At 36.8% G+C, this 18,625-nt stretch overlaps 1 protein-coding gene and 1 long non-coding RNA gene across 2 annotated transcripts; one reads left to right on the plus strand and one right to left on the minus strand.

The window, feature by feature from the left end:
- Window positions 1-355: 355 nt before the first annotated feature.
- LOC117152789 (uncharacterized) lies at window positions 356-6,891 on the minus strand. Its single transcript, XR_004463346.1, has 2 exons — window positions 6,747-6,891; window positions 356-5,293 (listed from the first exon to the last, which is right to left on the minus strand). It is a non-coding gene; the product is annotated as an uncharacterized LOC117152789 (long non-coding RNA).
- A 2,777-nt stretch (window positions 6,892-9,668) lies between these two features.
- On the plus strand, window positions 9,669-17,907 carry LOC113121355 (CD276 antigen-like). The gene is made up of 6 exons (XM_026291724.1): window positions 9,669-9,798; window positions 11,133-11,444; window positions 12,112-12,378; window positions 13,134-13,427; window positions 14,727-14,816; window positions 15,637-17,907. Exons 1-6 carry the CDS (start codon window positions 9,732-9,734, stop codon window positions 15,660-15,662), a joined length of 1,056 nt encoding a protein of 351 aa, XP_026147509.1. The 5' UTR covers window positions 9,669-9,731; the 3' UTR covers window positions 15,663-17,907.
- Window positions 17,908-18,625: the final 718 nt, after the last annotated feature.

Genomic DNA, 18,625 nt, shown 5'->3' on the forward strand with positions numbered 1-18,625 from the left:
TCATTTGAAGTCTTTCTGCAAATTTGCCCAATTTAGGCACATTATTAGCTAAGCCTCCTCCTATGATCCAGTATGGATTTACTGGTTGGTTTATAGTCTAGGTTTCTGGTTTTACAAAAAGAAGCCTTACTATATATAGTCTATCTGAGCAGTGAAGGCATCATCAGTGTAGTCGGGGTGAAAGCACTGAATAAGGTTTAACTCTAGCAAGGCACTGTGGTTATCAATCAAATACATCCAAGTGCATACATTTATGTGATTTTATAACCTGAACACCTTATTTAAGATGACTACCTCAAAATCTCCACAGCTAGAGATATCTGCTGCTGTGATCAATATCCAAAGTGAAGTCAGCTCTATTCAAGATTCTTTATGTCATTGTACAAACATACAACATAATTTACTTTACACCATCCTCAATAATAAATAGAGAAAAAGTAGAAAAATAGCAAAATATCACAAATCACATTATTTGTCTCAGTAGGCTTTACAATCCTTAGACCTTGGTCCTTGAGTTTTACTGTTGAGCAGTGTGTGAAACCTTAAAACACATTCATACATTACATTAATTAAACTTCCTCAATTATATTTTCTTATGACGCTAGTATCTCAAACAACATTCTCACGACCTACAAGACAAAGCCCTTTATTGGGGTAAATGTTCCTAAAACTGACCAGTGCTCAGGCAAAAACAGTCCAGCATGTGTGAACAGCTCCTCTATGTCCTGTTGGTACTGAACAGCTAATGCACTATTTCCAGCTCCTTTCCTGGCAGAAAGATGATGTTCCAGTCCTGAATTTGCTGGGTTTTATGTTTGCTTGTTTTTGTTAGGGATAAGCTCGGCACACAACTTGCAAAGAGTATGTTCCAACACTAACTAAACTTGGACACTATACAAACTGGCAATCAGGAACATCCAGTGTTTCCTATGATGTTGCTCTAAATCACTCTTAGGTTCTATGACCCCACTGAGTAGTGAAAAGGATGATGGGAGCTAAACACAGACATGCATCGGTCATTATGCTAAACTACAACAGTAAAACCACATTAACTTATGATGCTTAACACACACAAAATTAACACAAACACAAAATAAAGCTGCAATAAAAAAAAATTGGATCATATCTGGTGTAACCCACACTGACTCTGTGTGTCATGTTTCAGATGTCACTGTGAAGTGCATTGTTTCAGAGGAGTGCTTGCTCCCCTGCAGCTTCCAGCCTGGCAGCGAGGAGGCCATCGAATGGTTCAGACAGGATGTGGTGGTGTACAAGTTCAAGCGGAATGACGACGACGATGACGATGACGATGACGATGGCTCCGACAGTGATGATGATGACAGTACCAACGAGGAGCACTTAGAGCACAAACAATTTGCTGGACGTGTCTCCATCTTCCCACATCTGATTTCCCGGGGCAATGCCACGATGATCCTCAGGAGGAGTGGCCTCAAGGACAGGGGCACCTACAGGTGTCACGTGAGCACATCCAATGGCAAACATGATGCAAAAGTCATCTTGAAAGTGGAAGGTAAATTTAGTCACTGCCCGGTTTTGATGTTACAGGTAGTTCATGAAAGGCAGTTTTGTTGAGTAGCTATGTCATTAAGCTTTAATGTAACTCCAATATTTCACTTTTAGACAAATTCACACACACTTGCCCACAGGAATGTTTCAGTTCATATCGCTATTGTGACTGTGGGTCATGCTAACCTAGGCAGCTCCACAATCACAGACACACTGGCCACGATTATGGGAATAGAAGGTTAAAATCCAAGAGTTGAAAATGTCAGCATGACCTGACAAATTGTACCACTAACAGATTGTTTTTTTTTTAGCATAATAGCCAATTGCAGTGGTTTCTGGACATTTTCAGTCTTATACAACATATATCCATTAGACCCAGAAAGTAAGAAATCTTATTTCAGTTCTGTGTTGATGTTTTGGCACATAGTTTTTAAAAACACAGTTTACTTTGCATCTGTGCCATACTGTAAAATTAAATTAGATAAAAAATACAGGATAAGTGTATGAATTTGAATGCATGGTTGCAAATTAAACCAAGCAGTTTATACTCTAAACTCTAAAGAGCAAGGGGAGGTGCTGTCACTCGGTCACTTTTGTTCCTTTTTGTCTAAAAGAGTAAATTGAATTAAACCGTTTCCAATCTGGTTTTGTAGGAACTGTCTGCTCTTTGTAGTTCTGCTATAATTTGTTGCTCTAATGTTATCTGCATAAGAAAGATATCACCTAGTGTCAGGGCTATATTAGGCCCTGGCATTTAGAGTCTATTATCTGGAGCTGCTGGGAAACATTTAGGCATGCCATGAGTGTGTTTGTGTCTGTGTGTGTGTGCAGCACCCATCCGAGGCTTGTCTCTGGAGTTGTCAAGGCTGAGCGGCAACGAAGAGGTGAAGTGCACAGTCCGTAATGTCTTCCCAGCTCCTCGGATAACCTGGGCAACTGAACCTCCCACATTTGAGAACCTCCGACCAATTACACGCATGCGGACCGACAACCAGGGGCTGTATGAGGTCGACAGCCGCCTCAGGTTACTGAAGGGACAACCTGACCTCATTTACATCTGCAAAGCCACAACATCCTATGGTGGCCCAGCCTGGACTACCTCACTCAGAGAGAGGGGTAATAAATATAACAATAATTTTAATGGTTCTAGAATTTCTCTGGAAATATTTCACTTTCTTCCTTAACCCAAACCCCTCTCCGTTTGAGTTACTCACTAAAATCTCTTTAAATAGTAAATATACTTCCATCCAACAGTTTTAATGCGCATTTTAAATTTGTGCATTAAAACTGTCAAAATTCAAAAATAAAAATTGAAATATCACAAATCATTGGCTGAGGTTGACTAATAAAAGCAACATATACAAAGAAACACACATGCAAATATAAATGTTTGAGTTTTCCTTCATGTCTTTCACATAATTGTGATTAGGTTCACTGGAGTTCTGTTAATGAGGTCTTCCCAATGCTCATTCAGAAGAACATTCAGAACATTGTGAAGAACTAGCACCCCCAGCTGTTCATTTTGAGACATTCAGCTGCTCCCTAATGGAGAAATTGTAGTAATTTGCATTTTCCTTCTGAAAATTTTCAGGAGATTCAGTTCAGATTTGAATTATAGATATTCCCTTACTCTTAAGATGTTAAATGATACATTAAATACTTGTTTCCTTAATAAAGTGGCAACTGACTGTATATATGAACTAGAAATGTGTGTCTGACTTTAACTACACTTGTTATCTGGTAGAAATAAAAGGACCTCAAGGGAGAGATCTGACTATTCCTTGCTATGCTCCCGCTTACCTGAACAACCCCACCCTCAATTGGAACTTCTCCAAAGATGAGGAGCCCTCCCACATCCTCACCTATGACAGCCGGTCAGGGCACAGCATCACCACGCCTTCCTGGAACCACCATGTGGAGCTGGATGGCTTCAGGGTCCCCTTTGGAGATGGCTCCCTGCGGTTAATGGACCCCACGAACTCAAAGCACACAGGCAGCTTCATCTGTGTGTTCTCCATGCCATACAACACACACACCGAACGCACTGCCGTCACCATTGACGAGCCTTTAGGTGAGGACACAAGCGCAGTCATGACACTGTAAGGAAAACAGGCCTGTGGGCAAACTGATTCATAGAAGCCATTACAGGAACAAATGAAAGAATAAATCTAGTGTTATTCTATATTATACTCTAATATATATCCTCAATACATGGTGATTCTGATGTCTTTAGTCTATCTGTGGCTCACAGCTCCGAAACCCCTGGCTCCTATACATTAAAAACACCACATAAAAATATACTTTCATTTTTAAATCAGCACTATGCTGTTTTTATATAAACCTGAAGAAATTCATCAGCAATTAAAACACATTTGATGCCAATTTAAAATCAGACACACAGAATATATATTTTGTTAGGTTTAGCTATTAATTGTTGGTCTTGTTTTCATTTATTTTGTTAATAATAAGAAAAAAAAATAGAATATCAGCAGACTGAGATAAACAGGTGGTTCTGTGCACACCAGCCTTTTAAATCATTTTCAGAGATACGATTTTAGATTAGTTTCAGAAAAATAGTACTGCTGTCAATCGATAAAAAAAAATGTAATCACAGTCATGGATTAATCATGATTAATCGCCAATTTAAAAGACTAGGATGAAACTTGCTGTTTAGCAGACCAGGTGTCGTGTCTTCTGCCATCATATTAAGTAGAGTAGCGTTCGCTGTAACTTACCTTTATCACATAATGATAGATATCGATGGCAAGAAGTTGAGGTCAAACCTCATCAAATGATTAATTTGCGTTAAAAAATATTGAAGCGTTACAATTTTTTGATTAAACGCATGCGTTAACAACGTAACGTTGACAGCCCTAAAAAAGACAAATGACCTAAATTGCAAATTAATTTAATCTTAATATAATTTTGCACTGGTTTAATTTCAATTTAATGGAAATTTAGTACCACCAGCTGACTTATTGTAATAGTTGGAGATGGAATGGCAGCGTGTTGGATGAGTGGTTAGCACTGTTGCCTCACATCAAGAAGGTTCCTGGTTTGAAACCCATCAGGGGCCTTTCTGTGTGGAGTTTGCATGTTCTCCCTGTGCTTGAGAGAGCTGGGATGGGCACCAGCAGATCCCTGGGACCTTGGTTAGGAATAAGCGGGTATAGATGATGGATGGATGGATAGTTGTAGATGGAAACACATATTGATTTTCATTCACGTTTGCCTGAGGAAATCCTGTTAAAATTGCCCCTACATTTGGATAATGAGATAGAGCTGGCATTTGTACCTTTAACCTAGATTACATACAGGTTAGGGTTACTGGGATTCTGAGTACAGGCAGAGATGATCCTTTTGTTAATGCACAGACTTCAGAAAGCCTAAAACAATAAATATCTTTAACAGTTTTAATTGATTTTACACCAATTTTCTGTGGTTATGGGTTAGTTACGTTTGGTGCAAAAGTCAGCAGTATTGTAAACCAAACCATCCACCCAGACCTCCTGTTGAAGATGTTTTAGGTGTCTGAACAGATGACCCGCACTCTCCAGATTTTTCAGATTTAAAACTAAACGGGATTATAACAATGGGGTGAGACGATACAGAAAACAACAAATGTGAAATTGATAAATAATAAAAGTGTTATGTGTGTTATCTGTGTGCAGCTCAGGCACGTGTAGCAGATAAGCCATCGTACTGGTGGGTTGCTGTTCTGGTGACTGCAGTGCTGATTCTGGCTCTGGTGGGAACACTTGTCTACCTGAGAATGAAAGGTAAAGATAGACACCAGGAGATGCAGACAATAACTGATAAGATAAGTCACTTTACTGCTCTAAAAAAATAAAAGACTCAACTTCCCAAAGAGATGAAAGTGTCCAATAATAGGCAAAATTTGAGAAAATGTGAAGAAAAGATCACTTTGTTGTAATATTTTTTACTTTATCCCTTAAATTGTGGTGAAAATAATGACAAATGTGTTCACAGATTGCAAATCAAGCTAATATAATTGTCCCTAATGAATGCATTAAAGGAAATGTAGGCAGTCACCAACACAAGAAGGAGAAGCAGGAGTGAATAGTTGAATAAAAACAAGAAAATTCATTAAAATAAAAATGTAAATTAAAAAAAGATCTGCTACTGAAAACAGCTTTGTAAACTTTGTCTCTCTCCTGTTTTCCCAGGAAACATGGGAAGGAAACATAGAAATGACCCTGAAAGGATGACAGAGCTGCATTCAGTGAAAGGTTGATTATCAAAACTAAAATATCACATGCAAACACTAGATGGAGATATGGGCTAACATAAAACACGTGCTCACCTGATAACTCACACATTATATTCAGGATATTAATGCGAAGGAAAGACTATTTGCGTGGATATAGATAATGAATGAGTGTTTTGTTATATGTCACAAGAGACATCTCACAAAAGTATATCTCATAAGTCTGAGGGTTTGTGAGATGTCGAAACAGAGGATTAAAAATATTCCTGCTAGAGAAAATGATGCCTTTTATTATAAATTTCCCTGATCTGTTGTACTTCTTGTTAGGTAAATTCTTTTAACAAATAGACTCAGAGGGTGAACTTCAGTAAGATTATATAGAAGTTTTACTTGCAAGGAGTAACAGTCACACGGCACCTTGGTACAGCATGAGGGTCACTGGCTGCTTGCAGCCCAACACATCAGTTTTCATGGAAACACAAAAAGGGAGGTGATTTCTCACAGAAAGACATCTGGGCCCTTATCAAATAGTCAAGGTTAGAGCAAACTGTTCTCACTGAGAGCAAAAACTATATTATAATACACAATAGGAACCATTCAGAAGTGTTTCGGTCATACTAAAGTAAGGTGGATCAGGTCACAGGAGGGTAAACATTTTAATATCTCTAACACTTCTCTTTTAACTTGGGTTCTGTGGAAAAGCAAGGTTTGTGAGAACTGTGTCTAATGCCAGGCCAGAGTGAGATTTGTCAAACTCCAGCAAAAATGATCATGTTTACTTCCACCTAGTCAAAATTTTGAATTAGAGTGTAAAACAGACTTATAATACTGATTTGGTGATAATGGTAATCACAGCTCTACTGAGTCACAACAATGTCACACTATCACACTAAAGTATTTGGTAACTTTGGAGAGTCAAATGGCGCCAGCAGGTCACATTTTAACAACAGATACCACCTGGCATTGGAAACACTAGATGATAAAGACTTACTGTGTCCGACATTGTTGCTATTTAGCTGATAAACTTTTTTCTTCCTTACAGACGCGACAGCAGGCAGTAACCCGAGTGAGAGCAGCCCTTTGAACGTCAGTGGCCCTCAGTCTGGCACTTAGAACAACCAGAAACAACTTGGCAACACCTAAGCTAACAAAACATTAACAAATCCAACATTCACACACTGAAAACAAGAAGAAGAGAATATGCTTTATATTACATATGTTTAAATCAGTACTTTTATGTGTTTGTGTTTTTAAAGTGAGAAACTTTTCATGGGCTCTTAGAATTTTACAGGAACACTGCTGTTTTTATTTTAAAATGTTGACATGTAGAACATAGATTCCAAAAATTTAAAAAAATGCTTTCACTGCCTTTATGATGAGAAACACTGAAAGTACAGCTGTGAATCTGCAGTTTTTGGAACAACTCTTTTTGAAGAATCTTAAGATGGATCATTTGGGAACTAAAAGCCAGTTTCTATAGCAAGAGCTTTTCCAGGTACCCCAGGACCATTTTAAAGTCTGAATTGAAGCAAACCCTATTCCTGCTGCTTGTGACACATTTAAGGCCTGGTGACAAAAGAGTGTGGTATTGCAAAAGATAAACATGTTGTGACATGTTGCCATACATCTTCAGAATAAAACTGAAATATATTTTAAGAAGAATAGGCTTTACGTAGGTGCAGCACGGTGGTGAATTAGTGGTTAGCACTGCTGCCTCACATCAAGAAGGTTCCTGGTTTGAAACCCATCAGGGACCTTTCTGTGTGGAGTTTTCATGTTCTCCCTGTGCTTGTGTGGGTTTTCTCCAGGTACTCTGGTTTCCTCCCACAGTCCAAAAACATGTATGTCAGGTTGATTGGTGACTCTAAATTGCCCATAGGAGTGAGTGTGAGTGTGTGAGGTTGTTGGTCTCTATGTGGCCCTGTGATGGACTGGTGACCTGTCCAGGGTGGACCCCTGCCTTTCACCCAGAGAGAGCTGGGATAGGCTCCAGCTGATCCCTGGGACCTTAAAGATAATAGGTGGATGGATGGATAGACTTTACATAAAGACAACATGTAACAATATTAGCAGCACAAACAGCATTTTTGATATAACTGTACACTTTCAATAATTTTCTTCTGCTGCTTCTTTCTATCATTCTTTTGAATACTATTGTGAAATAATTTCAGTCATTGATACAAAATCATGTTACTTTCAAAATCAATTCATTATTGAAATGTACGTGTTTTAAGACCACTGAAGTCAGTTTATTCCTTGCACTGTTTTTGGACTATGTTCATGTGTCATCATTTTACATCTTGTGCTACTACCATGAACTCTGACAGTGCAATTCATGACCAATGAGAAGGAAAGGGGAGAGAAGGGTTTCCTTTTGTCCTGCTGCCTCTGTCTTTTAAGTTAATTTCTCTGTCATAGATTTGCACAGATTTGATTCTCAAAAATACAATCACAGAACCCAGGGTTTCTGATGTTTGGGTTTGTTATTTTCAATTATTTCTGACAGTCACAACAAGTACAATAAACAATTTATGTAGCAGAAAGAAGTATTTGTAAATAAACTGCATGCTGTCTCTCGAGCTGTCGAGACAGACTGCTTTGATGCAGTCTACAGAACTTGAATTGAAAAATTAGTGCAGATTTATTTGCCTCTGTGAGTGAATCCACTAATTCCTGTCATTCTCCTGAAATGAACAGTCAAACATCACACTTCACTCTGTTTAAAGCTGGGATGTCTAATTCTTTATTTATTGTGCAAAGATCTGTGTAAAAATAACTTGTGCTTCCAGAAATAGTTACAGAAACTATTCTGTCAAAAATGACATTGTATAGCTACCTGTAATTATTTCTCCTGAGGTTGGACTCAATTATCCCTGGCACAATTAGGAATTCAGCGCTCTGCAGGATTGCACAGACTGGATGGGGAATTCATACCTCCTTCTTCATGACTCCTTCTGGGGAAGGTTTCCTGGAAAAGACTTTCTTTTTTGATATGGACAGATTAATATATCACTTGCTGTAAATGGGTGAAGAAATCTACAGCCAACAGCAGATTGAAGTTGTTCCTTCTCTCAACACTGCCACATGTGCTGTAACCATGCATCACTTTAGACATGAATTCTGTCACAAATGTGTCAAAATTTACATGATTAAAAGAGTAATCACTGAATTTCAGTCAGTAGTTATGTTTTTCTGTTTAATATAAAAATAGTTTAATATAACAAAGTTTTTTTTTTTTTCATTTTCAGTGCTTAAACCTGTGAAAATCATGAAAAGCTATGAGGCCTTTGCTGTGACTGCATGACACAGACTATATGGATCAATAGCTCCTCCTATAACCCATGCGTCATTCTCGGCATCACCTAAACCTAAGCATACAATTAACCAAAAAAGAAAGTAAAGGTTGCATGAATTAAAAGGAAAAAAAATGAAGGTCACAACAATAAGTGTAGATGTAAAGGAAAAATCTTTTCTTAATGCGTCCACTGCCAGCATAGTCAGAAACAGGAGTTTTGCAAATTATTTAATTTGCTCATTTCTTTATCAAATTGTATTTTGGTAAAGGTTAAAAATATGATTAGGTACATTTACTTAATTGTTAAAAGTACTGCAGGTAAGTGATTTTTTTAAATAATTAATTTTAATAGAAAATCACATTTGTGAGTGAGAGTCTGCTGCTGTAGCTTTTCAAATCTGGGTTAGTTTTAACAACTTTATATGCAGATGTTTTGATTTCCTCCACAGGAGACATATTCTTCACTATATGTGAACAATATATTTTCTTTTCAGTTTCCTTCTGAACCCTTCACCTTTTTTTTTGCACACACACATGCCACAGTTGTTATGTCATATCTATGAAAGCGGCCGTGCCTACAGGTGTGTTCACAGTCTAGTATAAGTTTCAAGGTTGAGACCTTAATACATGTGACACTCACTGACTCCTTGTTAGTGTATTAACAGGTTGGTCACTAGCAAAATGACTGAGGTGAAATGTGCCGTCTTTTTAATGGTGTTGACAGCTCTGTGGACTTCTACCAGAGGGGGTAAGTCAAAATATAAGTCATGTTGTACAGTTTGTTTATATGTTCAGGGTATTTTTTGACTTAAAGTGCCTTTCAGTTTCTGTCTTTTGGGTGCCAACGTTTTTAAATGTTTTACTGTGAAACCTGAGACACAATGTTAATATGGAGATGAAGCTAGTTTAACTTCTGATACTTTAGGCTTTGAAAAATAGTTTCACTGGTTTAAAAAGGGAAATGGCTTGTGACAATATCTCAATAAGATAAATAAAACAAAGAAACATTTTAAAATTGTTCAAATGAATCTTTAAGCTACAGCGGGTTAACCATTTGCTTGAGATTATAAAAATCAACATGACACATATGCAATAGGTGATAAGGTGCTGTACTTTGAGCTACAGGCAAGTGCGAAAGTTTGTGACTAAAAAAAAACACCAAATGAATCTTACACAAGAAAAAAAGAAACAAGAAGAACAAAAGAAAAAACATTTTTATTGACAATCAAAATATAAAAACAAAACAGTAAAATATATGAGACTGAAAAACATTAGGATGTGTTTGTAATCCTAAAGAGGCAGATTCCACATAGTTTTGGGAAACCAAGAGGAAATTGCATGCCTGACTACTGTTTTAAGTGTTCTACTTTTCGGACTATGAACCTGCAGAACCTGCTTACATGAGTTCATTTCTCAAAAAGCAAAAGAATCCAGTAAGACTAGTAGGCCATGTTCTACACCCATGAATGCCTCTGATGTGGGTGGTGGCTTTCTTGCTACTGTGAAAGGAAATGCAACAACTTGAACAAGAGATTTTTCATTTCACCAGCAAAACTAACAATCCTTCATCTCCACTGCCCTTGCTCAGTGAACACATGCCCAAGTTTTTTTCACTATCTCCACCTTAATGAAAACAAACCCTGAAATGTTAATTCAGCCCACTTATCATCACCAGACTGAAAAATCTGTGCCACAATAGTTCTCCCAGCTACAGACAATTTAGCTGTAGCCACATTGGCAGTCTTTTTGTGTCTGTAATTGTTGCTGTATTTTTATGACTAGTTGTTATGCATCTTTTTGTGGACATTCTGCACATATTTGTAGTCATTTGCATGTCATTTTGGCGTTTATGCACCTTTTTTTAACTTGTTTTGTGTCTCCGTACAATTAATCTGCATCTGTTTGTTGTTGCTGTTGTTGTTATTTAACCAACACAATTCTCTTTCTAAAATAATTTCCGTTATTTAATGATATCTTATCTATTTATTATCTGCTTATTTGTCAAATAAGTTAATGAAAAGGTTTTTAAAGACTTCTCCTTGACCTGAACATTGATGAATGCCTCTTTACCTGATGTTTCAGAGCCTAGAGTGTCTTGTGCTTTCAAGGAGAGCTGCATCTTGCCCTGCCTCTTCCAGATGGGCAGCGATGTGGTCATTCACTGGATTCAGATGATGGACATTCCTGTTCACTCCTACTATCACAGTGAAGACCAGCTTGCACGCCAGAATCAGCGCTTTATGAAAAGGACATCACTGTTCAAGGACCAGATCTCTGAAGGAAATGCATCGCTCCAGCTGACAGGCGTGGACTTTCAGGACCAGGGCCGATACAAGTGCTACACCAGCACCATCACTGGCAACAAGGAGTCATTTATCACCTTACATGTGGATGGTACGAAAAACTCTGTATATAGAAGATAAAAACAAATATGTAATTTTACCTTTAATTATGCATATGTTGTACAGTGACTTATTTGGGGATTGCTTTGATGTTGCACTTTTTCAGTACAAATTCATATATTAACTAATTAACTAAACGTATTTTGCTAAATTAAATCACGCTTTAATATAAAATTACAAACACTGTTGCGTCACTGTTGCCAACACAAATGTCAGACTGACTGTCAGACCTGTTGACCTTGGGTTCAATATAGCTTTTTAATTCCTTAAACTTTGTAAATAACTTATTTTACTTAATGACAAATATGAAATGCAAATGTGATTTATTCATATAAACTGAGATTCACAGTACTGGAGCATGAGGTGAATACAGCAGCTTTAAAGTATAGAACAAACTACTTTCCATACAAAATAATTATTGTAATCCATCCATCCATCTATTACCTATACCTGCTTATTTCTATATGCTGGCACCTTTGTAATTACTCATAAAGGAAAAACTGAAAGTGAACTGAAAGATGCCTTTATATCAGCAGCTTGGCAGGTCAACCAAATGAGGAGCAGAAACAAGCACTGAGTATCAGTGATTATCGGTGCATTTTCCCCATATTTATATTTCAAAAAACATGTTCTGATGAAGTGAATCTTCTGTTTTGCAGCTCCAGTTAATAAAGTCAACATTGAGCAGGTAGAAAACAGGATCACCTGCAGCTCAGGGGGGATCTACCCTGAGCCTGAGCTCATCTGGTCCACCAACCCTCCATCCACTCTGACTCTCCAGAACAACACCACAGTCCAGCAGACTGAGCAGCAGCTTTATAACATCAGTAGTCTTCTAATACTATCAGACAGTGTTACTGATCTGGACTACATCTGCACTGTCAGCACTAACAGAAACAAGAGACGAACCACTTTGTTGAAATCAAGTAAGTGTTTTCCTTTTTTTAAGAAGTCCTGGAGTCACCAGACTTTATGGAACAAATGTTGTTTCTCAAACAGTTGAAATGTTCATTAGGTCCAGCATAAACAATTAAAACAAATTAGCTGTTATAATAATAGAAAAATTGAGAATTTCTTATTTGGAACTAAAAATGCATCAAAATAATATTAGTAAGGTTTACATGAATTATCATAAAATTAGACATAAACCCCATTTGTTTCTGTATGTAATACTTGATGAATTATTAGGCTTATACATTAATTAATATAAGAAAAATACATTTAGAACCTACTTGAGAGCCTGGCTACAAACTTCCCTGACCCAAGAAGACAGGACAATAGAGTTGTGATAGACACAAACTGTTTTCACATTGAACAGTGATTTTAAAGAATGTGCATCCAGACTGCAGAGATGAACGCTGAACTTAAGTATAAGATTAATCATATATTATACTGATTATTTCATGAGCTTTCCAGCAGACTTTAGTGCCTTTAGCTGTCAATAATTAACTGACTGACATCAAAAATGGTCTTGTTTTCATCTTCCTGTCTTTTTCTGACAGAAAATTAACAATCTCACTGTTTTTGCTGCTTTTCTCCTTTGTTCTTTTTTAGCTTCCTAGTTTGCTCTTTTGCCTCAGTCTCTTCTAGTACAACGTACAGTAACTGCATTTGCTAAAACTACAGAAATACACCATAAACTTTATGAATGATTAATATTTTCTGTCTTTTTTAATTTTAGATTCTATCACTAGTTCAAGCACTGAAGCAACAATCTCCTGCACTGACTCCAACAGCCCTTCAACAAGCCTCATTTGGAGATTCAACCACAGTCAGATCATCCTGACCCAGACCAGAGCTAAGGACCCCACAGTCTCGGAGGAGTGGAGGAAGCTGGTGAAAGGTGTGTCAGACTCAGGCAGCCTCACACTACAGGGGATATCATCAGATAAGGAGGGGATATACACATGTGAACTCATACATGCTGGAGAGGCATCTGCAAGAAACACCTTCCTGAAGGTCGAGAACAGTCAAGGTAAAGTAGCATGAGGTTCATGTTTGGAACACAAACTGTTTCTAATATCTATATTGCCAAGTATTCACACTTAGATTTTAGCAAATCAAATATACAAAAGTACATTTAGAACAGATAAAAATGTTGACTCATGACAAGTTGACTCATGACAATCATTGTGATTAATTGCGATTAGACATTTTAATCGATTGACAGCCCTAGTCCAAATCTACAGTAAGTCATTTATTTGGGTCTCTGGTCTACAGCTGCCAGGAAGTTGGAAATCATTAAACTGAATATTGCCTGGCAGTTCAAATGAATCAGGTGAGACCAGTAGAGTGCAATAAAGCCGGCTTGACTGGGACCATCCAGCCAAAAGTTGGCTGCAGGGCCTTTGTGGGCAAATCCACAATCAATCAACTTTACTGCTGGTATGACTGAGAGAAACAGTTGGAAAGAAGGAAAAGGAAGGCAGAGCATCCCCACCAGGAGATGCTCTGCATAGGGGGTAAAACATCAGTGAATGTGACACCACTGTAATGACACCAGGGAAATGCAACAAGCAGGAAGAACATCATGTGCACATTGATCATATCACCAGCAAAATGATCATTTGAGAAAACACTGTGTGCAAAAACTAATGTTGAAAAAATGACTAGAATATATACGATGTGAGTAGTGAGTATGTTAACAAAATATATGTTAAGTTAAATAAAAAAATGTATCTGATATTCACTCTCAAGTAGTACTGTGCTTGTAGTACCTCTAACATCAAGATGTAAAGTGTACAAATTATTTATTAAGAAAGCTTTAACTAAAATCTTGCACGTTGTTCTTAAGTGCATTACCTATTGTCTTTTCTTATTATATGACTTCACTTCTTATGCTAAAATTGTTGGAAAGAATAAAACTGAAATTCCTCACGTTAAATAGAAATATAGTTTGTTTGAGTTTGAGTAAGCATAGCAATACCACTATGTATAAACTGTGTCTGTTACAAGTATGTTTGCATTGAAAATTTTATTCATATATCAAGTACAAAAGTATTAGCAGCAAATATATTTTTACTATTTCTCTGATTCTGAAAAGGAACTAAAGTTATAAAATAAATGTAATTTAAAAAGTACAATAATTGTAGTGAAGTTCAAGTATAAAGTAGGAAAAACTGGAAATACTCAGGTACAAATACCTCAAAATTTTACTTAAGTAAATTACTTAAATGCACATAGTTATTTTCCACAACTGGTATGAGGTGTTATTTTTGGATATGTGGTTGTTGGTGCTTTGAAAGTTCAATTCACTGACTTTTTTCTGTTTCAGGGAACACACATTTTGTCATTATCGGTGTGGTTGGGCTTGCAGTCATAGTTGCAGTAATAATTCTGTTGCTGTGGTTTAAACGACGGAAAGGTAAAACTACATCTTGCTTTCTTTCAGTTTATAATGTGTGTTTGTTATATTCATAGTAATGTCTTTTGGACTAAAAATATCTGTCTTGTCAACAGAAAATGAGAAAATATTTGAACTTTTTGGAAAATGTAACAAATGCAAATACTCTGCACAGAAATTTAAAGACAAATCCTGTTTTTAGCTCAACGATTGGCATGAACATTAACTTCTTGACTCACATGGTATCCCATGTTACCTTCAACTTTTGCTCAGACTGAGGAATAATGACCCATAAATATCAAGAGTCCTTTAGACATTGCTTAGTGACTGAACATTTCTCTATAAGGAAAATTTAGTTTTTCACAATTCTCAGTAATCAGAGGATCATCATATGCTAACCCGAAAACCTGTTAACTTGACACGTGACCTGGACTCTAATTTTACAACTTCTGCCCCAGAGATTTCAACCATTTTAGCATTAGTATTTTGTGATTCATTCATTTGTCTGTCACTTCCCATCTGTAAACCCTGTTCATTGCACATTGTACGTCAATTAATCAGTAAATAAAGAAACGACATATAAGTTAAAATTGAACCCACTGAAATATAATTTTCCTCTCCCTCCTCCAGGATTTTTACATGTGAAAAATCTTATTCCACATTTTTACTTCACTGCATCAAACTATTCCAGTTGTGACATTGATTTGAATCAGATCCAAATCAAATCTTTGTAGTTACTGCAATAGTTTGATTTGAAAAGGCTGTTGTATTTTAGAAGAAAAAACTGGAAGTTTGACCTCTATGTTCTTCAAAACTGAATATGCTTCAATTTTGTTTACAGCCCAAAAAAACAGGAACAACCTTTGAAAATGGAAGAAACATCCCTGCATAAGGTTGATGAGTCGCCCCACCCTTTACACTGATCTCACCGCTGAAGTTAACTGAAGACTTTCGTGCTTTTTTAAAATAATTGTGAACAAATGATCCATGGAGACTTCCATGTGACTGGAAGGGAACTAAACCACTCCACTCAGAAATGAAGGAGTAGATTTTACTTGATGCATTGATGTGCTGAGCTGCACATCTGTCAACGTTACCTCAGGAAAAGACACTCTCTTCTCTATTTTCACTTGTAACGCTTATAAAAACTGAAGCCTTCAGCTCTACAGAGAAAATAGAAAATCCTTTATCTACACTGATTATTAAAACCAAGGACACTTTGGGCTTTGGCCCTAAAAGCTCTCCACAACACACTATCTAATGTACAACATGCTATATGAGTGTTTTGTTGCTTAAAAAGCGTACACTGATAGCCACTCAGATAGACAGGCGAAGAAGTCTGTCTGTCTGTCTGAAATAATAAAATCGGAGGTACTTCATAACAGATGTCAGACCAGAGAGAGGGAACTATACACTGATGAGCCACATCTAAACCACTGGAAAACAGCTCGTTGTTCTGAGCCTTTCAGTCAGTCGACAATCCTTAAATCTTCTAAAGTTTCTGTATCATCCACAGGCCAGTTTAGTTTTATTACCACTGTGTTTCTGTCCTTCCTGTAAACTAACCTAATTTTCCAAAGTTATGCATTTCTCATAGTTCAATTAGTGGAATCGTATGGTCGATAGAGACATTTGGGATCTGCTGAATGTGCCGGCCTCTTAGCTATGGAGGTGCATTGCAGCACTTAAGAATCTGTTGCTAACATCATGGTCCAGGTCTGGTCTTGAGACAGACACTTGATCGTTGAATTTATTGTCTCAGATGGCCCAGCACAATCAATCAGATACCACCCAGGCTGAGTAATAAATCCCATGGATACTGTAAATATGCCAGTGTAAGTGACCCAGTATGTGGGACAAAATCAACAGTCCAAGCTCAGTCCAAGTATAAATGACTTCACATGTTTATATAAAGTATATATGAGCTCCAAAATGAAAACTGTGGATTTTGTCACATACCCTGAAATTTCTTCAGCAAGTGGTCTCTTCTCATCAGGACCAATTACGCCAACCAATTGTTGTTTCTATATACATATGGGCATGTCAATATTGATGTTTATTTCATTACTGGCCTTGTTTCTGGAAAGTGTCTACATGTTTTCACGTGCAAAATTCAATGCGTGTTTACATTCAGTATGTTCAGATGGTTTAATCTGTGTTTTAATCTGAGTTTAATCTGTGTTTTATGACGACATCAACATCACAATTCCATCAAGTATTTTGATAGGTTGACAAATAATTGAATTACCGATGAAAGAAGGAACAAAAGTCTAATTAACAAACCTGTCTTTTTTTGGTAACTTCTCTAATTTTCTGTAATGATGAGTTTGGAAAGCAAACAGATTGCTAACTGTTAACAACTCATAGTCATATAAAATACAACAATCTGCCTGAAGTATACATATCTTTATTGTAAGTATAAACCTGCAATTCTCCTGTCTTTTTATTTATTTTTTTCTTTGTAAAATTCTAATTAGTTACAGACCAATTTAATGTTTTTAAAAAGCAAAATATTTCCTGGTAAATGTGTATAAATGTATGTATAAAACACTGTTGTTCAGGTACTTCTTATGTTTGTATGTTTTGCTGCACCTCTGGCCACATGCAGCAAATATTTTCGTATCTGTGAGTGCAATAGGGAGACATTATAAATCACAGCAGTGAGATCACAGCAAAACAGAGATAATTAACAGAGCTGCTGGAGACGACATCAAAGACACACGAGTGAAAAAACATCACAGATTAGGTAGAAGATTCTTATACCAAGAACTGAAATGATAAAATATATTTAATTTGACTGGTAATTTATATTGATTATATTATTGACTGTTGTTTGTCTCACATAGGATTTATTTTATCTTATTAAAAATGATTATGCATGTGTTGGATGGATTTAAGACTTAGGTTTTACATTTATATTTATGATTTTACCCACAAGGGCTTGGAAGGATTTTGTATTTGTTCAAAACACTGAGTAAGAGCGTTACTTTTACCAGGTTTGATAAACTATAAAACTTTGCACACAGACTGGACATATGTCACCACCTCTTTCAGTAAGGACTTCCAGTAAATGTGCTTGTTTCAGTATCAGTTGTTATGCCAGTTATGCTGTCTTCTGATAAGAAAGCACATAGTTCCATTTACTGTGACCACAAATGCAGCACGGGTCTACTGATGGCAGTTTTGATCTGCCAATCCACCACCTGGGGCCAGATTGAAAAATCTAGGCAAATAATGGACTGGACTCTTTATATTTGCATATAGCAAATACAGATTGGTCTTTATTAGAAGCAAGAATAAAAGAAGAGCTCAAGACTTTCTGGTGATATCCATTCTCAGTGCATTTGTGGGAAATATTTTTCAAACCATGTACACAAACACTGATTTTTTTTAATGTGGATTGAAATATAATTTGGTCTTTTAATTACTGCACTAGCAACAATGAAAGAAAGCTTGAAGGCGTTGGCTTTTCATCTACTGCTACCTGCAGATAGATTTATTTCATTGCTGCAAAATATCTGCAATCCCTGAATGCCTGAGACTGTTACAGTAGTATGGAAGTTTTTTGGTTTCTTCATCCATCCATCCATCCATCATCTATACCCAGTTAGTCCTGACCAGGGTCCCAGGGATCTGCTGGAGTCTATCTCAGCTCTCTTTGAAAAAAAATCTGAAACTGAAAAACAACTTTGGCATTAAGATTCTAACTTTTTAAGCTGTAATACTTTCTCAGTTCACAACAGTTTTCTTCAGTACAAATGCTTTAATGCCAATGTTTAATTTTCAGCTATGGTTTTATTTGTTTTAGTGCCAAAGTTTAAATCTATTGT

Source organism: Mastacembelus armatus, chromosome 20, assembly GCF_900324485.2.
Source record: "Mastacembelus armatus chromosome 20, fMasArm1.2, whole genome shotgun sequence".
NCBI lineage: Eukaryota > Metazoa > Chordata > Actinopteri > Synbranchiformes > Mastacembelidae > Mastacembelus > Mastacembelus armatus.

Excerpts from the sequence above, each read along its gene's own strand:
- LOC113121355 (XM_026291724.1), top strand. The coding sequence starts at position 9,732 with ATGACTGAGGTGAAATGTGCCGTCTTTTTAATGGTGTTGACAGCTCTG. Across the intron at positions 11,445-12,111 it reads TATCACCTTACATGTGGATG|CTCCAGTTAATAAAGTCAAC; the intron begins GTACGAAAAACT and ends TCTGTTTTGCAG. Across the intron at positions 13,428-14,726 it reads GAAGGTCGAGAACAGTCAAG|GGAACACACATTTTGTCATT; the intron begins GTAAAGTAGCAT and ends TTTCTGTTTCAG.